General features: G+C 35.7%; 1 protein-coding gene across 1 annotated transcript; it reads right to left on the bottom strand.

The window, feature by feature from the left end:
• Positions 1-9,502: 9,502 nt before the first annotated feature.
• LOC132044396 (uncharacterized) lies at positions 9,503-18,164 on the bottom strand. The gene is made up of 4 exons (XM_059434885.1): positions 18,062-18,164; positions 10,327-10,400; positions 10,062-10,199; positions 9,503-9,863 (listed from the first exon to the last, which is right to left on the bottom strand). Exons 1-4 carry the CDS (start codon positions 18,162-18,164, stop codon positions 9,588-9,590), a joined length of 591 nt encoding a protein of 196 aa, XP_059290868.1. The 3' UTR covers positions 9,503-9,587.
• Between the last annotated feature and the right edge of the window lie 4,823 nt (positions 18,165-22,987).

Below are 22,987 nucleotides of genomic sequence, written 5' to 3'. Positions count from 1 at the left end.
ACATGAGCAATTTTGAAGGATAAACCTACAGGAAAAGTAAGGTATGGGGTAGAGCTAATATAAAAAGGTAGGATAAATGATAAAATAGAATTATTAGATAATAAGTAAAGACAAAATAAGAAAAATAGAATAACGTAACGACGGGATAACACAAAATCGATAGTTATATAAAATGAGACTTTTCATTATCGTTACATAACAATGGATTTAACGATACGATACAATAAAATTAAAGTAAAAATCAAAACAAACATTGTATATAAACTAACAACACAATACAATACAATATGTAACAACCTTCCAAACAAGTTGTAATTCAGCAACTGAGTCAATGTAATAACATTAGTTTGTCATTTAAGTGAATGTTGCATCTATTGTAACATCTATTTTACTTTACATAACTTGCTCTTTTCGTCTACAATTTTTAGTTTATTGACACATGCAACGCACGTACGCTGAAACTAGTATAGTTTAGATAGATAGATAGATATAGATTATTTTTTCTTCGGGGGAAAAATAGAATCATATTCTGAGCTCTCCTTATAGTGCCAATAGTGAACTCTTAATTTAAAAGTACAATGTGTTTGCTCAGTTATCTTAGAGAGACACGTGAAAGCGTGTATCAGTGCGTGGCAATAGGTTTATTAGTAGATTGTGGGTGTCTTCTGTACCGAGGAAAACATTTTTTAGAAAATATTTTTTAATTTTTTTCATGTTTGATTGGTTAAATTTTTAGAAAATACTGTTTGTCTTATTTTTCTTTTAGTCTGTTTGAAAAATAATGTTTTTTTCCTTCTTTTTTTTTTGGCAATTTTTTAATTTCAACTTTCTACGTGATATTTTTAAGATTACCAAAATTAAAGGACATTTTGGTACATTCTAAATATCTTTGTTTTGAGAACACAAGATTCAAAAGTCTTCTTTACTTTCTTAAACTCCGTATAAAGTCAAACTCTGACAAACAAATTGATATGGAGGGAGTATTTTATTCAGGAAAACAAATTCCTTAAAATGAGAAAAATGACTTCCGTAATAGGCGTAGGGAAAACAAGTTGCACTCTGTACTGATTGTCTCCTCCCACCCTTGAACTCACCTCATCTTCAACCCCATCCTACCGTACTTACCCCACCACCTCCACCAACCACCCCACCCCCACCACCACCCACCCCATCACAAGCCCTCACTCCCCCAACTCCACCACCCATAATATTTGTCTATATTATATACAAATGCATTTAGGATAACATTTTTGCTTACTTACCGAACAAAAGCAAAATAAGTAAGAAACCTACTTATTTTTTTGGAGAACACTTTCTAAGAAATATTTTTCATGGAAAACATTTTCCTTCGTACCGCACACACTTTGCGTGTGTTTTACTCCCTCCGTCCCATAATAGTTGTCACATTTATCTTTTGCACGCCCTTGAGAAATGATAAATAAGAAATATTATTTTACTAATTTACCCTAGTTTTGCCTAAACAATGCTAAACTAATCTTATTGGTATTTGAGCAATCACACCATAATCAATAGTCACTTGTTTGAACTCTTCAAATTTATAATTTATATGCTATGTAATCAATATTGTTTACTTTCTAGAACAATTAATATTAAAGGCAAAATAGAAAAAAAAATTCTATCTTAATTTTATAATTGACTAATATTTTAGGACAAATATTCTTAATAACCTTAGTCAACTAATATTACATGTAGTTGTTGGGAAGAAATAAGCAATAACCAAATTGCACGACGAGGTAACAACGGAAGAAATACCCAAGTCGAAACTTCCCACACTATTTGAACAAAGAGAAGACAATAAACACTAGCACAAATGGAAATCCGGGCAGCAGCTATGCCAACAATAAAATAGCAAATCAAGCAAAAATAAATCGAACGGAAGAGACACCAAATTTACGTGGTAAAACCCCTTCAAGGTGAAGAGGAAACATCCACGGGACCTCCGGTCCACAAAAGCTCCACTATAAACAACAAGAGTTACAACAATGTTCTCCAAATGGCTACAACAACAAAGCCAAGCACGGAGAAACAATACATAAAAGATAGCACCAAAACTAGCGAAGAAAGGAGGGAAATCACCCCCAAAAACGAGCTACTGTTCATACTCAAAAACTGGAGATATAGACAACCAAATCCGATCTTCACCATTGAAATTGAAGAACCAGATGTTGAGAACCCCCGGTTCAAATTTCAGCACGATCCAACGGTTAACGAATCGGAAAATGCAATTTAAAGCAGACTGCTGTAGCAGAAAATTTCTGGACGAAAATTTGCTTTCTCTCTCACGTTTTTCTCTCTATATGGCTGCTATGAATTCACTCTTGTGTTCTCAAAATAAGACCTAAATTGATCCTATATATAGAGGAAATTTTGGGCAAAATTGGCCTGGTCCAAATTGGATTGGGTTTTATTAATCCAATTCCACATAGGAAGGGAAAACCTAAAAACCTAATTGGATTGGGTTTTATTAATCCAATTCCACATAGGAAGGGAAAACTCAAAAACCTAACAATTCTCCCCCTCCCGACTATGTGGAGGAAACCGCCATCCCGGCGATCAAGCAACGCTTTAAATCTAGACTCGCAGCCAAGCCTAGGACAACCTGAATAGATGACATCTTCACAAATGGAGAAACGATTTCATCAAAATCAACTCCCTTCTTCTGATTAAAGCCCTTGACAACCAATTTAGCCTTGTATCGTGGAACTGGGTTACCATCTTCATGTTTCACCCTAAGAACCCACATGTTTTTCAAAGCTTTTCTATCTTTAGGAAGTTTAACCAGATCAAATGTATGATTATTATGCAAGGATTTAATCTCATCTTGCATAGCATCAAACCACCTTTCTTTTTCTTCACTATGCATGGCCTCATCAAAACTTTCAGGTTCTCCCCCATCAGTCAAGAGTACAAACTCATTGGGAGAATAACGAGATGAAGGTACTTTCTCTCTAATAGATCTTCTGAGAGAACTCTCTGGAACATCAATAGCAACTGGTTGCTGGCCAACCACATCATCTTCCACTGGAGCATCAACAACATCATGCTGGTCATTCTGAAAATGATAACTATCTTCATTATCAACTTGATCTTTATTATTTTGAAGATTTTCTTCAGGTGCAATAGTCACAGGAACTGGATCAACATCAACTAAGCTCTCATTGCTCGAGAATCAACCTTCTCGGCTTTGTCAAAATCTTCAATTGTCCGGTCTTCAAAGAACACAACATCACGGCTTCTAACAAGTTTCTTCTCAACCGGATCATAGAAACGATAGCCAAATTCGTCTTGACCATAACCAATGAAGATACACTTTGCCTAGTTTTAACTTCCAAACTTTGACCTCTCATCCTTAGGAACATGCACAAAGGCCTTACACCCGAAGACTCTCAGATGAGCATAAGAGACATCCTTACCAAACCAAACTCTATCAGGGACATCACCATCCAAAGCAACAGTAGGAGATAAATTGATAACATAAGCAATAGATTAAGTCGCTTACCCAAAATGAATCGGCAACTTAGCATCTGAAAGCAAACATCTAACCCTCTCAACTAGAGTTCTGTTCATCCTCTCTGCTAGACCATTTAACTGAGGAGTCTTTGGAAGAGTTTTCTGATGCCGAATACCCTGCTGTCTACAATAATTATTAAAAGGAACAATGTATTCACCACCATTGTCTAAGCGGATGCATTTTAGCTTCTTCCCTGTCCGTCTCTCAACCAAGGATTGAAAAGTCTTGAACACATCAAGTACTTGATCCTTGGACTTCAAAGGAAATACCCAGAGTTTGCGAGAATGATCATCAATAAAAGTCACAAAGTAAAGTGCACCACCACGAGAGCTTACTTTAAAAGGACCACACAAATCGAATGTACCAACTCCGAAGAAATCCAATTTTCTTGAAGGTGAATGACTAAAAAGAAACTCTTTTCTGTTTCCCGGCTAAGCAATGAACACATCTCTTTAACTTTGCTTGTTTCACTCCAGAAAGCAAATTCTTCTTAGCCAAGTTATCAATCCCCTTCTCGCTCATATGACTCAAAATTTCTATGCCATAATTCTGATGAAGTATCATTCTCCACCAAATTTACTGAGTCACCACAAATGGAGCCCTGAAATAAGTACAAGTCAGACATCTTGTAACCTCGAGCCACAACCATTGAACCTTTAAGAAGCTTCCACTGGCCACCACTAATGGTTTGATCATAACCGTCATCATCAAGCTTTCTTACAGAAATTAAATTCAGACGAACATCTGGAGCATGCTTGACATTGTTAAGAACCAACCTTGAACCGTTCTTACTTTTCAAGCAGACTGTGCCAATACCAAGTACCTCGACCTCACTATCATTGTCCATTCGTAAATTTTTAAAATTACCCGGAGTATAAGAAGAAAATAATTCCTTCTTTGGCGTGACATGAGAAGTGGCACCTGAATCCACAAACCAAGTAGACTCATCACAAACAAGATTGATATCATTTTTACCACAAGCAACAAGAAGATCATTTTCAGCAACAACAGCAACACGATTTTCATTATCGCCTTCTTTCTTTTGCTTTTTCTAGTCTCTCTTAAACTTGTAGCAATGTTTCTTGATGTGCCCTTTTAAGTGACAATAGTCACATGTAAGATTCTTGTACCTGGAGGATCTTGACTTGCTTCTACTTTTGCCTCTTGTCATTCGACCTCTCGGAAGTTACTTCTCCCCCGTCTTCGCAACCAAAACATCGGAGTGTGAAGTTGAAGAAGACGACACTTGAGATCTTCTTCTCATCTCTTCATTCAAAACACCACTCTTAGCATATTCCATAGTTACACCATCACTTTGGGAGCGAGAATTAGTCAAAGAAACAAGGAAATCTAAGGGTTTCCCAAGAGTCCGGCAAAGTATTAAGAAGCCAAAGTCCATGTATTTCTTCACCAAACTTGACACCCATTCCGGACGGTGATCAAGGACACCCCGAAAATCATTGATATGATCGAAAATAGGCTGCCCTCTTTGTATCTAATATTCATCAATTGTTTCAGTAGGAACAACTTATTGTTGCCAGTCTTTGAAGCATAAAGTGTCTCGAGCTTTTCCCATAAGCTTTTAGCATTTGTCTCATTCACAATATGATTTCGAACATTATCTTCAACCCATTGCCTAATATAGCCACAAACCTGTAAGTGCTCAAATTCCCAATCCTCATCTTCAATAGACTCGGGTTTCTTAGAAGCAAACACAGGTAAATGCAATTTCTTGACAAATAGAAGATCTTTCATCTTGCTTTTCCAAATATGGTAATTACTGCCATTTAAACAAACCATCTTGCTCATATTTGCCTCCATCATTCAAATAGACAATCAACACAACCAAATAAAATCACAAGCTCTGATACCACTTTGTTGGGAAGAAACAAGCAATAACCAAATTGCACGACGAGGTAACAGCGGAAGAAATACCCAAGTCAAAACTTCCACACTATTTGAACCAAGAGAAGACAATAAACACTAGCACAAATGGAAATCGGGGAATCAGCTATACCAACAATAAAATAGCAAAGCAAGCAAAAATAAATCGAATGGAAGAGACACCAAATTTATGTGGTAAAACCCCTTCAAGGTGAAGAGGAAACATCCACGGGACCTCCGGCCCACAAAAGCTCCACTATAAACAACAAGAGTTACAACAATGTTCTCCAAATGGCTACAACAACAAAGCCAAGCACGGAGAAACAATACATAAAAGATAGCACCAAAACTAGCGAAGAAAGGAGAGAAATCACCCCCAAAAACGAGCTACTGTTCGTACTCAAAAACTGGAGATATAGACAACCAAATCCGATCTTCACCATTGAAATTGAAGAACCAGATGTTGAGAACCCCCAGTTCAAATTTCAGCACGATCCAACGGTTAACGAATCGGAAAACGCAATTTAAAGCGGACTGCTGTAGCAGAAAATTTCTGGACGAAAATTTGCTTTCTCTCTCACGTTTTTCTCTCTATATGGCTGCTATGAATTCACTCTTGTGTTCTCAAAATAAGACCTAAATTGATCCTATATATAGAGGAAATTTTGGGCAAAATTGCCGTGTCCAAATTGGATTGGGTTTTATTAATCCATTCCACATAGGAAGGGAAAACCTAAAAACCTAATTGGATTGGGTTTTATTAATCCAATTCCACATAGGAAGGGAAAACTCAAAAACCTAACAGTAGTGAGCAGAGTCTTGTAGAAACAAGTTCTACAGAAAACACGGCAAATATGTCATTTGAGTCCATTGCGAAGTTCTAAAATCCTTGAGGCTTGTGGGATGGGCTCTTTGTACGGTAATGGGGCACCCTCTAAATTTCGGGAAATTTCATAACGAGCAAGTATTAAAATACATGTTGCAAAATTTTAGCCATATCTTCAAAATATATCCTATTTATTCGGTTGGTTCAGGGTTTATATTTTTATAATTTCAGTTTTGTTCGGTTTATCTGTTTTGCTGATCCAGTTAATCGAAAAATCAAACTTTCTAAAAAGGTTTTGGGCTCTATATGTAACTCTTTGGTTTTTCTAGCCCAATTGTCCGAATAATAGGGGAAATAACCCATATATACAGCCGAGACATCTAGTTTGCGGCCGATGTAACTCACTATATCATCAATGTATAGAAAATGTATTTGTTCTGTATAACTATTTATCTACATTTCTTATATTTTGTATATATAATGTATATGCTTTGTATAAACACACGAAAACCAACTCAAATTGCAGTTGAACATCATCCGTGTATAGATTATGTATTTGTTCTCTATATATAACTATTACATATACTATGCATATAGAATGCATATGCTTCGCACACAAAAAAAGTGGTCGTCTGTTAAATGACTTGCTCTATATACTACCACCAGCTCAAAACAAATAGCAGCCACATACGAACAGACACAAAATTCCAGTATTGAAACACGACACTAGGAGAAAAAAATCTTCTGCCCAAAAAATCTTCCTCTTCATTAATTTAACCTTTAAATTCCATGTTGAGGGATTTCTATGTTGTAATCTAATCAATATCAACTTCTTGTGCCATTACCCTTCTAGTATGGTTTATAGTTTAAATTTGTCTTCCGTCAAAGTTTGGGATCAAATTTGCCCTCTCCGTCAAAGTTTGGGATCAAATTTGCCCCCTCTGTCGAAGTTTGGGATCAAATTTGCCCTCCCCGTTAGGATACTTGATAAATTTGCCCTTATATGGATGAAAGTCTGACTTGGAGTTCACAACACAAAAAGTTAGCCACGTTGGATACGCATAGGCTCCATGTAGTCTCCCAATCCCAATTCTCTTAACCCAATTCTCTTTTTGGAAAAAAAAAAAGTGCCCCTGCAACATTTGTTTTGTCATAGTGAAGGTTTCTTCATGAACTCTTCAGAGCATTTCTGAATAAAGGAGAACATTTTTTCTCAGAATACATTCCTAAACGTATACCGAAAGTAAGATCAGAAAAGTTAAGATCCTGCAAAAGTGATAACAAGACAACAAAATAAATTTGTGCAGTTCAGCTTTGAAAATCCATTTTCAGTTCTCTTCAACGAAAATCCATTTTCAGTTCTCTTGAATAGTTTTTGAGAGCTTCTGACAGGGAGGCGACAACAATGAGTTAAGTTAGCTCCATTGAAGTTCACCTAAGATAGATGTCATGTTCAAGAAAGTTTTGCTGGTCAGATAAATTCTATGTTTCTGGAGAGAACAACGAATCCTTCGTTGTATTAAACATTTGTTGTTGCTGCTGCAGAATTTTTCTTACATGCCTCCTATTTTATGCATTATGTGTTTACCTCGATGCGATTAAAACTCCAGCTTTTCACATTACTACATGTGCCTTAGTGTCAGCAATAGTCTAGACGGGTCAAGAGAATTGGAATTGGGAAACGGGTTAAAAAGAGAATTGGGTTTGGGAGTCTACTTGGAGCCTATGTGGATCCGTCATGGCTAATTTTTTTGTGTTGTGGAGTCCAAGTCAGACTTCCATCCATATAAGGGCAAACTTATCAAGTATCCTAATGGGGAGGGCAAATTTGATCCCAAACTTCGACGAAGAGGGCAAATTTGATCCCAAACATTGACGGAAGGCAAATTTAAACTATAAGCCATACTTGGAGGGCAAATTTGATCCCAAAGTTTGACGGAGAGGGTAAATTTGATCCCAAACTTTGACGGAGGGCAAATTTAAACTATAAATTATACTTGGAGGATAAATTTGACCCTTTTCCCTTTTTAAAAGGAATGGGTCATGCAAGTAATAAGACAATAATTGGGCTAAAAATGATACTCCCTCTGACAAAATTTATGTGATACTCTTAGCTTCTCGAAATTCAAACTGTATAGACTTTGATCAATATTTTAAGTTTATTTTTTCACCAAATTGATATCAAAAGTTATAACTTATTGTATTTTTCATATAGTTTTTAAATATATAAATTTTAATCGGAAAATATTGAGCTAATATAATACAATTTAGCTTCAAAATTTAGTCAAATTGATTCTCAAAAAATGAAAAGTATCACATAAATTGGAAGGGAGGGAGTAATAAAGATGTCCGACTGGTATCTGTGTGTAATTATCCCCAAATAATATTGAAGTCCAAGTATGTAATATGTAGAGAAAATTACAGTCCGATGCTATCTAGTATATAAAATTTGGCTGAAGTCCCTTATCTTTATCAGTTTGTGTATGTACATCTTTACCTCCTTAGATTCTGTTTTCTTTAAGAATTACTTAGTGGTCTCAATATGATTCTTTGACCCACTTCTTTTGTATTCCTTTTTGTTTGTTTTTAAGAAAGAAAAGGGGGGAAAACAGCATAGTACAAAGTTGGTTAAGAAAAAAAGTTAAACCCACGCTATTTTCCTTCTTGTACTTCATCGCTTACTCTCAAAGATGTGAGTAGTTACGAGTCCGGAACCAAAATGGCCCAATAAAAAACACATTGAACCAAAATATCAAAAAAAAAAAAGGCACAAAAGTACCTTTAACGCAGTAAAGGACTTAACCGTGCCGTTACGGTTAAGTCCTTTAACGCAGTATTTTACTGCGCTAAAGGATATTGCCTCTCTCCTTTAGCGCAGTAAAATACTGCGCTATAGGACCTATTTGTTTTGGTTAAACTCTCTTTCTTTTACATTTTCACACTTTTTTACGTACTTTAGCCGTATATTAATCATGCTTTGAGACTCCGGAACTTCAATATTTTATATAGAACCCTACTTATTTTTGCGCGATTAATAAGGTAGGCTCAATACATCAAGGATAAGCAGAAATTCGGATTATCGTTTTAGTGGTTGAAAAGTGTTCGAAGTCCATTTTTGTTTGAAGACTAGTAGTCATTAGCTTTACGTTATTTATGTTTTAGGGTTTCGTGTTATTTTTAAATTAATGCGTAACTTTATTTTGAATGTTTTCACGATTTTTTTATTATCAACTTAGGATGTGACACTATACACAATAATAAAGACTAAGATAATATTTATGAATATAAATAGATATGCCAAAAATATATAATATTTACTTAAACTGTACAACACTATTGTATATACTAGTGGGTCCCACATATGGTATGCCTTAGACTATTCTTAGGCCTAAGGCTCATACCATCCCCACCGCCTTCGCCATCGTCTCCATCCCCCTTTTTCCTCTTAATAAGATGGCCCTCTAAGCCATGATCATCCCTCGCCCTTGTGCCCTTCTGCATAACGTGTTTCTTCTTGGGATCTAGTCCTGCTAGCACGCTCAGAATCTCAGGCTGAGCTGGGTCTGGAAACGCGACCTCATCCTCGTCGAGAGTTGCCACCGCAGGCGCCGAAGGATGAACCTGAAAAATTTATAAAAATTAATACCATTTCTTATTTATATTGAATACATTAACGTTTGTTGAATAATCAAACCTGTGTATCGACGAGTGCCTGAGTAGGCTCCTGAGATGGGTCTCGGTGCGAATATGAGCGCTCTCATGGACGAGATGCCGTTTCGAAGTCCAAATAAAGGTTAAAAAAATTAAATAAATATTCACCTTATATTGAATAAAATTGATTTTAAGTAAAAATCTTACCTGTGGCTCGATAATCTCATGAGAAGACACCTCTGGCTCGGCAGGCCCATGAGAAAACGCTTGAGTGGATTGCTCTTGTGGATCCACTGGCGCCGAATCCTAAGATATGAAAAATTACGAAATAATAAGTACCACATATATTTAAAATAAGTATTTTAAATAATCAAATATGTATTTTAAATATTCACCTTATATTAAATAAAATTAATTTTAATAAAAAGCTTACTTGTGGCTCGACAGTCACATGGGAAGACACCTCTGGCTCGGCAGACCCATGAGAAAACACCTGAGTGGGTCGCTCTGGTGTTTTATAAGTAATTTAAATAATAAAAAAATTACGAAATAATAAGTAACATATATATATATATATAAATTATGAAATAATAAGTAACATATATATATATATATATATATATATATATATATATATATATATGTAATTTAAATAATCAAATAAGTATTTAAAATACTAACCGGGATTAAAAAGTCACCGAAGTCAAGAATCTTGGGTCGCTCTGGTGGACCCACTGGCGCCGAATCCTAAGTATTTTAAAATAAGTAATTTAAATAATCAAATAAGTATTTTAAATACTAACCGGGATTAAAAAGTCATCGAAACAGCACCGCCCCAACTGTAGTCTCCCAAGAGGTCCAGATACTCCAAGAAGGCCAAATATCGTAAGCTGACATAGGCACCCGATGTGTTCGGGAACAAGATGCCCCCGAATATAATAAGCAGATACAAATAGGCATGACGATCAACAACGTCCTGCTGAGTGTCGTCCTCAATAGGAGGCTTTGCCAGCAAATAAGTGCAGAGTGCACTAATCTGCACCCGACTCTGTCCCAATATATGGGCCGCGACACCAGGCACGAAGTGCGTAAGCCTAGTCAACTCCGTCACCCATGTCCTACTAAGAGGAGGCTCGTACTGACTGTATAATGGCTCTCTATCTACCCGCAATCCAAACAGGACCTCCCATCCTGAAGTGTAATCATGGCCTCACCAGTGCGAGAGATGGAAGGTATGTGTCTCCGGCCTCCACCGCTCAACCATGGCTGTAATGAGCGCCCAATCATGCTGTACCCGACCAACGGACACACAACGATAGATACCTACTCGAAACAATATCTCTAAGACGCGGGAGTGTGGGGGGCGCTCACGTAAAAGAGCCCATGCTCTCTGCAGCCTACGGGGACGGAACCTAATTGCTATCCCTATATCACCAGTCCATAACAACTCTGACCTATGAGTGTCTTGCAAAGAAAGTACTGATCTATCATCGGACCCTAGGTGAACAGCGGGCCCCAGGCGAACATTCGGATCCATGAAAGAGTCGGGTCTGTAGAAACTAAATTATTCATTGTTTTTGAAATTAAAGAGAAATTATATTAACCAATTAATCATTTATAGGGAATATGTGAATTATGTTGTATTATATTTTGTGAATAATTATCTCTAATTACAATTGTTCTCCTAACTACAATTAATGAAATAACTAACTCATTTATTTAAAGATTAACATGGGATAACAAATAATTAACATGGGATAAACAATTTCACAAATAAATAAAGTAACAATGCCATAATTAACAAATAATAGGAGATTACTATATTTTTTGTAACTAGTCTCTATGTACGTGCGTTGTACGAATATTTCTTGTCGATTATTATAATATTATTTATATTCTATTGATAAGCAACTTGAAAAAATAATATCTAATTGTTATATTGAATGTATAAAAATTAAATATTTACTGCCTCGCACGATTCTGAATATTTGATTTGCTAATTTTATTATCAATCTTTAGTAGATAGTCTTTTCCAAAAAATTATTTTCACTCACTAACCAAATATTGGAAGAAAATAATTATTTTTCAGAATAACTTTCATCATATTAAATGTGCAGTAAATTTAAAAATACTTTAACAATTGAGTCATAATAATTTAAGTAACAAATTAACATGTACAATTTTTTAAAACTATTATTTTGTGACATATGACTTTAATATAATTCAACGTTAAAAGTATAAATATTGGCAGAAAATTTGCAGTTGGATAATTATGATTCTTTAGCAATATCATTTCCTACAATTTGCATCGATTGTTAGGTATAGGATGAAATTGTAATAAACATTTTCATGAGATAGTAGTTTAGCAAGACAGCGATAAATATACAAATACAAACTTCCTTGACAGTAAGGACACGGGGATTTGAATTATGTGATGGCAAAGACTTTTTAGTTAATTAGTTTGGGAATCGAAATTCAGAAGTAGTATTTGCTTAAAACTCTATTTTGAATATGTGATATTTTTTTAATTTACCAAAATAGCCAACACAAATATGATAAAATTAGACTAAAAGAGTATATTCGTCGACCACATATTTTTCTAGAAACTTTGAATTTTATCGTTAACGTATCTATTTATGAAATTCATAATAATTTTTATTTCCATGAACATATATATTAAAAGAAGAACTTTAACTATTCTTTTTTAAGTTTAGTAGATAATCTTTTTTTATTTATTTTGTATGTTACCTAGTTGACATAGAACATAATTATTGAAATATCGTGTTCTTTACCACAGCTTCATCGAGTTCTCTCAAATTTAGGTTTAGTAGTTAATCTTTTTTGTTTTAATATGTTACCTAGTTGACATAGAATAGAATAGCTAACATATATATATTTATGCTTTTAAAATAATATAGATTTAACAATTCATAATCAATTAACAAAATAATAATTCATAAACAATTAACAAAATATCAATTCATAATTAACAATTAACAACTAATTAATTAATAATGGCATATTTACAAATAATAGTGGATTAACAAAATAATAATTCATAAACAATTAACAAAATATCAAATCATAATCAACAATTAACAACTAATTAATTAATAATGGCATATTTTATAAATAATAGTAGATTACTATATTAAACAATTCATAAACAATTAACAAATAATAGATTAACAAAAAAAAAAAAAAAAAAAGAGTAGCAAAACGCCAATGCCTACAGCGAAGATCAACAGCCCAATTTTTTTTTTTTTCGAAATTCAAGACTATTAAACGTTAAACACGCTTAGGATATAATGTATTTAACAAAATAAAAAAAAAGTTCATAGTAGAATACCTTGATCGAAGTTTGTTGTAGGGTTGTTTTAATCGAGTTATACACCGCTTTTTTCTAAAATTCGAGTTTAGAATCTTGCTCCTTGACTTGAATATACCGAGAATCTAAACTTTCTCGACAAAAATTAATAGAAAACGACATTTTTTGAAGAGTCCACCTTAAAAATGCCTCTAATGGCGTTTTTGAATTTTTTTTAAGGTGGGGGGGGGGGGGACCAAAGGTGGAACCCGTTGGGGTTTATGTCGGTCCTATAAATAAGCAAGATTTTTTTTTACTACGCTAAAGGAGAGAGGCAATATCCTTTAGCACAGTAAAATACTGCGTTAAAGGTACTTTTGTGTCTTTTTTTTTTTCTAGAGTATTTTGGTTCAATGTCTCTTTTCTTGGATCATTTTGGTTCTGGACTCAGTAGTTACTATCCAATCATCGTAATTGTTTACTTGACTTCTTTTATTTTAGGGAAAAGGGCCTAAAATACCCTCGAACTATTAGAATTGGTACAAAAATAACCTCCATACACTTTTGAGCTCCCAAATACCCCCGTCATTCACCTATGGTGTCTAATATACCCTTATTTCTAACGGCTCCATCTCATTTATGACATGACAACATTTAATTGGTTACCCCATATGATTAACTAATCTAATTAATTTTAAACTATTCTGATCGGATCCCAACCCATCTACCCGACAAATCAGACCCTCTCCAAATTAAATCAGGATCCAAAATGGGGGATTTAGCAGTAGCCGTCGGTTTTCTGAAGGTCTCCTTTCTTTTCTTTCTTTCTTTTTTTTTTTTTGGCTCAAATTAATTGTTCAATAGCTGCCACTACTATTTTTTCTGATCATCTTGTTAATGAGTGGATTCAACTTAAACTTTACTGCCAAGTTGAATGTCAAGTTTTAATTTTTTGAATCATAATTTTATGTTTTTAGTCAATTTGAATGCATTATATTACCAGCATTGTCTTTCTTCCTCACAAAATTCTATTCGACTTTCCCTTATACTGCAACTTGTCAAGATTAGTTCACTTTTTTTTTCTTTTCTTTTCGGCATTTTGTTCGTTCTTTGTATGATTGCTGTATAAACTAACCATTCCTGATTTAATTTGGGGCGAGGCGGGTTTGTTGGGTAGATGAGTTGGGATCCAGTCAACATAATTTAAAATTAATTAGATTAGTTAATTATATGGGGTAACCAATTAAATACTGCCACGTCATAAATGAGATGGAGCTGTTAGAATAAGGGTATATAGACCCCATAGGTGAACGGCGGGGGTATTTGGGGGCTCAAAGTTAGATGAAGGATATTTTTGTACCAATTCTAATAGTTCGAGGGTATTTAGGTCCTGTTCCGTTTATTTTAATATAAATATTAATATATTATTATAAAATAATATGTTAAAATTAAGACAGAGACTAGAATTTAGAGAGACAACAATAATGAGAGAATTTTTTCTGCTTTGTATTCATCATAATGACCTCCTCATATAGAAGTAAGATCTTCCTTCTCCTAATCTAGCAAGATAACCCTATTCTAATAGAACCATAAATTCTATATTACCATAATTACAATTGTACTATAAATAAGCTATTATATTCTCTCAATATAATATTATAATATATGGGGTGTTTAGGTTATTTAGAAGGACTTTGTAATTCAACTTTAAGTTTAGAATTTTCATTTTTAACATAATATAAATACACACACCATTATACTCAACTGGAGGGACTGGGAGATTGGTTATTGGAGGGGAGCCAAATTCATTACACTATATGAACATCCTTAGCAGTTTCCAGTTACCCCTCACATTTGTCCTATTAAACCGGTAAATGGTTGTAACACTATTAATTTATATTTACTGTATTTGAGTTAATGATGAATGGGTCAATGATAGGCTACTTGACAAAATATATGCTATACTCTGACATTTTCTAGCGCCATATGTGGGCCATTTATTATACTGGCAGGATTGTGGTCTACTAAATGTTAAGCCATCACATAATATGGAAACAATACTAATAAGGAGTTTGGACATGCGATTTCAAATCATGATTTCATGTCATTAGATAAAATCAACATTTGGACATGTAAATTCATTTCATGATTTCATGTCATGAGATGAAATCCCAAATCATTCAAAAAGGTATGATTTGAGATTTCAAACCATGAATTCAAAAATTTTAAATGTTAAACCTGACCCATAAGTTTATATTTTATAAAAAAAAATACTCATAAGTTGGTAGATATTTTTAACAATTACTCCCGCCAACCATTTATCAACCTCTTAACTTCTACCAACCTTTATTTATGTTCTAACTTCTACCAACCTTTATTTATGTTCTAACTTCTACCAACCTTTATTTATGTTCTAACTTCTACAAAGTCATAGTTACATTACTATCCATGTTAAATTTTCTTTTTTCTATTGAACTAAAGTTTGATCAATTGATGTTGTATTTTTTTAGAAAGGTCTTCTAATAGCATATTAATTTTGTTACGAAATATGACTTGCTCATTTGATAAGATTGTATAAGAATTGGGAATGTTTTGATAGTTTTCACAACTTGTGGGGTTTTATATCTATAAGAAAAAATACAACTTAAGAAATTCAAATTGCATGTCCAAACATAATTTCAAATCATGGTTTCATCTCATGGTTTCAAATCATGTCCGAACGGCACCTAAAAGTTTAATTAATGGGTCGAGCATAATTTTTTTTTTCTATAAAATTTGGATATTAGTTTTATTGATTACTGGGGCGGCTCAAAGATATTTATGACCTAAAGTTGAACTTTGACAAGAGCTCAGTGATGTAAGGGTCTGTTTGGAAAGTCACCACGTAATTGGATTTGGTGTAATCACTAGGGTAGTAATTACAAAGCGTAGTAATTATACAACTTAATAATTACCAAGACATGTTTGTCTGTAGTAATTACAAACGTAATGTTTGTAATTATACAATAAATCTTTTAAATTTTAAAAATAAAACTTAATTGTAAAAATCTAAACGTTAATATTTGACAAATATGTATCTATATAAGAAATTCAAAATATATTTAATTATTATGTATCATTGTTTTTTTTTTTTTTTGGAATGAGTTTTACATGAAAATTTCGCATTGATTTATGATCCTTACCTATAAGTATGTAAAACTTAAATTTATGATTCAAAGCATCTTAGAGTGCATCCCGGACGTAGTGACAGTCAACTTCAATGTGTTTAGTCTGTTCATGAAACACCGAATTGCGCGCAATATATAATGCCGCTTGACTATCACAATACATTTTCACAGGAGATTTTTGGTCGACGCCCAAACTATGCAAGATTCCCTTTATCCATTTCAATTCACAGACTGTCATTGCCATTGACCTGTATTCCGCCTCTGTTGACGAGCGAGAGACAATGTGCTACTTCTTGGTTTTCCATGATATAGGTACATTCCCGAGGGAGATAAACCAACTGGTAAGTGATTTTCGAGTCAACGGACATCCAGCCCAGTCCGAATCACACCATCTGTACAACTGGAGATCACAACCTTTTATCATCACAATACCTTATCTTGGGTTCTTCTTCAAGTAGTGCACCACACGGAGAGCCGCATTCTAGTGTGCTTCCTCCGATTGCTGCATGAATTGGGATAGAACATGCACGCTATACGATAACTCAGGTCTCGTAAAACTGAGTTATATGAGTCTACCGACCAGATGTCGGTATGGTTCTGGATCTCCCAAAAGGGCTCTTTTGGCCAACGCCAAATCATGATTTTGCTCCATAGGAGTATTGATGTGTTTAGCTCCCAGTAAACCGACTCAGAGATTATATCCAAGGCATATTTTCGCTGACAGAGAAATAACCCAGTTGGTCTGCGTGCAACTTCAACTCCTAGAAAATACTTCAGAGGGCCCAAATCCTTCATGTGAAAACATGTGCGGAGATAGTCTTTGAATCGTTCAATGGCACTATGATCGTTTTCGGAGATAATCAAATCATCCACATGGACTAAGATGTTAAGATGCATACCTCCCCGGTGCATAGTGAATAAAGAATAATCTGAGTACGACTATTTGAACCCATATTTCATCAAAGCACTTAACAATTTCACAAACCAACACCTTGGAGCTTGCTTCAAACCATACAAAGATTTTCGGAGTCGACATACTTGTACCGAATTATGAACGCGGAATCCCAGTGGAAATTTCATATAAACCTCCTCCGTAAGGTCACCGTGTAAGAAGGCATTATGCACATCCATCTAATGCAACTCCCAATTTCGCGCAACTGCAACTGCCGTGAAGGTTCGAACGATTACTACCTTAACAACCTGAGCAAAAGTTTCGTTGTAGTCAATTCCTTCCTCCTGTTTATTTCTGAAGATGACCAATCGAGCTTTATATCACTTGATTGTGTCGTCATAGCTGCACTTTATTTTGTACACCTATCTACATCCGAGTGCTTTCTTATCCGGTGGCAAAGTTTCTAGTGTCCATGTTCCATTATCTTCCAATGCTTGGATCTCTTACTGCATAGCTATTTTCCAATGTTTCTTTTTCATTGCCACTGAAAAGGTTTTTAGTTCGATTCCTGTGGTAATTACTGCAAGGAACCTTGGGTGTTGCAAGGAAAAATTATCTCAGGATATATAGTTAGCTAAAGGATAAGGTGCACCTGAGGGTTGCTGAGGATCGGGCGGACGCGTTGATGGACTTTTTTTTCAGAATGTTTCAGTGACGTAGTCGCGCAACCGAATCGATTCATGCTTTTAACGTTTACCTTTACCCTACTGTTCCTCTAGTGGCATTTCATTGGCCTGGATACCTTCCGTTTGTACTTCATCTAAGCTTTCACTATTTGGAATGACATCTGTCCGGTTTAATTCTTGCTGATCTGTAGGTTTGTTATCCGGTGTCTGTACTTCCATTCGAGTTTCGTTCTTATGTACCTAAATTATCAGTCTGGTCTTTTCAAAATTGTATTGGTTTCTTTGCTCCTCAGTTTCATCCGGGATCACTTCTATGTTGTTGACCAAGTTACCTAATCCTTCGACAAAAGGGAACTTAGTCTCGTAGAAGTCCACATCTCTTGAGACTAAATATTCATCGTTCTCTAAGTCATACAATCTCCAACCCTTCTGTCCGTAGGGCTATCCGAAGAAGACACACCTACGACTCCGACTCTCAAACTTGTCCCTCGTTCTTACCTTTATGTGTGCGTAGCAGAGTGAGCCTATCACCCTTAAGTGATCATACCGGGGAGCATTCCCGTACAAAATTTCATAGGGGGTTTTTCCATTCAAAACTAAAGACGGCGTTTTATTGATCAAATACCCTGCAGTCAAAACACATTCTCCCTAGAATTTGATTGGAAGATGACCTTGAAATATCAATGCTCGCGTGCCACATTAAGAATGTAACGGTGTTTTCTTTCGACTCTTCCATCCTACTAAGGTGTCCCTGTGCAAGATGCTTGAAACAGAATTCCATGTTCGAGGATGTAAGTCTTCATACACGTGAACTCAGTTCCGTTATCACTTCTATCTTCACCTTTTTTCCGAACTGCCTCTCCCTAAAAGCGAATAAATTTTTCAAAGTTTGAGACACTTCTTTCTTATCAATTAAGAGAAAGATTCACACGGCTCGTGAATGATCATCCACAATAGTAAAAAAATATGAAGCACCACAAGAGGAAGGGGTTCTATATGGTCCCCATAAATCGCAATGAATCATCTCGAAAGTATCCGAAGCACTATTATCACTTAAAGAAAAAACACTTCTCGTTTGCTTTGCTCGTTGGCATACATCACATTCTCTATCCAATCTATCACCACTCTCCTTTAAGCCTAATTCCATAATAGACTTTGTTACTTGTGCTGAAGGATGACTCAACCGTTTGTGCTAAAGATCGAACCAATCAACTGCCTCTGCCTTCATATCCCATATCAGTGGCACATTCTAAAAATAGTAAAGTCCACCTCAACGCTCACCCTTTCCAATCAACTTCCTCGTGGTGGAGTCTAGTATAGTACACATAATTTTATTAAATGTAACATCACAATCTAAATAATCAACTAGTTGTGATACATAAATTAAATTGCATGTTAAATCCGGATCATAAAGGACATTCTTCACCCATATCCTGTCATTCAACCTCGTTGTTCCTTCTTTTGTAGCCACCGAGCTACTTCCATCCGTAAAAACCAACCAGACACGTAGGAATGTCTCGCTTATTACTCAGTTCCTCCGGATTACCTATCACATGGTTGGTAGCTCTAGAGTCTATGATCCAGGATGAATTTTCGGTCTTACTATCTATCTTCAAATTTGGGTATATTCTCTGGGAATTCAACATGTGAATCACAATCTTTCGAATCTCATCGCTCAAATTGTAAAGTCCTGTGCCGCCTGAATTCACCGTTGCTGTCTCCGCCTGAGTTCCTTCTTCGACAACCACAGTGTTAGCCCGATAATTGCCTCTTCCACAACCGGATCCCGGTCCACCATTCTGTTGTTGTTGCTATCCTTGTCTTCTTCCTCCGATTTTCTCATCTCCTTTTTTATTTCTTGCCTACCAATCCAGATAACCAACGAGTTGATAACATCCGTTCACAATGTGTCAGGATCTCTTGCAATGTGTGCAGAATGCACTATCATTTTTTTCTTTACTTTAGTCAAGGTAAGGGTTTCTTCCATGTACGGAAAAAGCCATAGTTTCACTCCGGTCCTTTATTTTTCGTGTGATGCCTCTCACATTCTCTTCTTGCACCACCTTCGAATAGACCTTGTTTAATGATGACAGCGGTTCCTAGGCCAGTATGTCTGACCTCATCATTCCATACATTCCCTCATTGAATCTGATAAAATCAAGTGCATTCGTGTTTTAATGATTGTCAAACTGACTCAGAACCAGATAGAGACCTGGTATGTGATCCGCTCTCTGTGCAACTTGCACGGTAAGCAGAGACAGCTATAAAGCCGAGCTACTAACTGCACAAGTACAACAGTTAAGCTGGCCCATGCTTTAGGTCAAATATTGAATGAGTGGTCTCTATCCATCCCATATGCTTCCCACTATATATACAATACATTGTAACATATTGTGTATCACTTGGAAAACCTAAAAATCACCCAAAAGGTGCAGCCATCACAAGACTTTCCAAGTGTTCAAAAAAGCTAATCACAAACTGAAGGACCTGTTTCCAGCACTAAAGATGCTCTATTCTCTTAGATTGTTTTAAGCTTTGTTTCATATGCTTTAAATTGTAAACTTACTCTTCCCAAAAAGGAATCTGTTGTAGGTATATCAATTCTTAGTAATTGTTAGGCAATTTATCTTTCAATCTATTAAGTGGTACCCTCGGCTTAATTTACCTTAGGTGTATTAGTTGGGTTTGGCTAGAGGTAGTAATGCACCTTAGTGTCCCAGCTAGAGTTAGCTAAGTGGAGTGGCTTGCAATCTGAGTATTGCAAGTGTAGAGGAACTATGGGGGTTAGTTCCTAGGTTGCATAAGCGTATTGTAAGGATGAGGGATTATGAGAGTTTCCTAGCTTGCGATAGAGTTGTAACCTGAAGTTGCTCGTGTAGTGGAGTTGAAATCCTACTGGGGTAGGTCATGGTTTTTAATCCCTTGAGCAAGGAGTTTTACACGGTAACATCCTGTGTCCTTTACTTACTGCATTGTATAAGGGAACTGATACCCAACCAAGTCCCTCATATACTGTTTGGTGAGCGCACAACCTACAACAATTGGTATCAGAATGGGTGATTTTTAAAAGATTAACACCTAGAAAGAATCTGTAAAATGGCAGCGCCACCAAATATGGAAGAAGGACAGTCTTTGTCATGACCCGACTAGGGGGCCATGACGGGTACCCGGAGCTGACTACCGAGCACTACTCATAATGCTAATCATCATACCTGACCTGAACACATATACTCTCTAAGGCAATACATAAATATACATTGGCCTTCACAGCTGCAAAAATTATATACGAGAATAAACACTGGTGTACCTATGAGACAACTACTACCCACACATACGTATCTGTGAGCCTCTACTAGAATACTGAGACATAAGGACAGGACAGGACCCCGTCGTGCCCAAATGTATACACAAAATAATATATCAAAAATTGCACCTCCGGAATAGTGGAGTGCTCCTGTAAATCCGCTGAGTAGCTCCTAGGAATCTGGGCCACTTCCCTGTCTACCTGTGGGCATGAGCACATCGTTCAAAAAGAAAGGACGTCACTACGAACAATGCACTGAGTATGTAAGGCATGAACAATAATAACATATAGAAGAGATAAGTAAACAACCTGTAACTGAATGTCACTTAAGACGGAATAATGTATGCTAACTTACATCATAAACAATATCATGACAAGTATACGCATATATATAAGCCCGACCATATAAGTACGGTGTGATCATCATTAGCTCGCGTCCCGGGCCTCTCGCATGCGGGTAACCGTCTCTCCGCCCACTACAGGGTACCGCCCATGCCATTTAGACATGGTGTATATGCCGCCCGCCTTAGTGGTGTCTGCCCGGCCATATAGGCACGGTGTAATCTCATTATCATATACTTATCATAAAACATGCATAAGAACTCAAGACAAGCTATAACTCTATCGAGGTGATGTAAGGTCGAGAACCCCCGATTCCATTATGAAGTAGTCATGATCATCATGCCTTACCTTGAAGGAACTAGCATTGAGGTGAGTCTAGCAACGATGAATAACATCAAGGAATCATTAGCTTCATAAGAACATCATATCATTAGCTTTGGCAACTCTAGACTTAGACTCATCATCATCATTGTCATATTCACAACGCATTTCTTATCTTTGTTTCATGAGAAGCTCTTGATAATCATAGACTCATAGTTTTCAGAATATAAAAGAGTCATGGAAGGCTAAAGAAAGTCATGTTGTAGGAATCATGCCTTAGAGAAAAAGGGACTAGCCTTACATACCTTTTCACCTTTCTAATTTGCCGACTAAACGCTTCCTTCCAAGTTTGTAATTCTACATTCAAGGAAATTCGTACTAAGATTAGATAATCGAAAACATACTTGAAGCTAAGCTAAAACTAATGAAAATTGGGCAGCACTTCCTTTGTTTCTATAACTTTCTCCATATAATATAACAACTCCCAAACATCAACAACAACATTCATAATATCATAATCAATAATTTCAACAAGTTCGACATTATCCAATTCTCAAAATTCCCTCTCAAAGTCACTCATAACCATAGCCATAATACAACACCGCATTCATCCTCATATAATGCTTCTCCAATATTCTTAATACCATTTATAACGAGATTGTATTCATAACATGTCAAGAATCATGATTCACATTAACATACTACCCAACATACCATTATTTTCGTATTTAAGCTCATATTCCACTTTCTTCCATAATCCAAGTCTTTTAACCACTCAATATTCTCAATAATATGAAATAAACATAAAACTCACCTTAATCACTTAGGAACAAGACTTGAATCAATCTACTCCCTTAGAATAAAATCCCCCACTTGAATACCAAAGAAATTCTTACTCTTTACAAACCCTAGTAGGCTTCCTAGTACATGAATCTCTTAATCTTTGCTTTTGATCTTGGTTTTTGGTATAGATTTGTTGTAGAACTAGAGGGAGGGTTTTGGAGAGTTCTAGAGAGATGTAGGATCTGTTTTTGGGAGAATAATGGAATAAAAAATATGGGATCTTATATTTATA

This window comes from Lycium ferocissimum, unplaced genomic scaffold, assembly GCF_029784015.1.
Source record: "Lycium ferocissimum isolate CSIRO_LF1 unplaced genomic scaffold, AGI_CSIRO_Lferr_CH_V1 ctg4420, whole genome shotgun sequence".
Classification (NCBI taxonomy): domain Eukaryota; kingdom Viridiplantae; phylum Streptophyta; class Magnoliopsida; order Solanales; family Solanaceae; genus Lycium; species Lycium ferocissimum.
The sequence above is the reverse complement of the archived record's forward strand: the minus strand, read 5'-3'. Positions and strand labels throughout refer to the sequence as shown.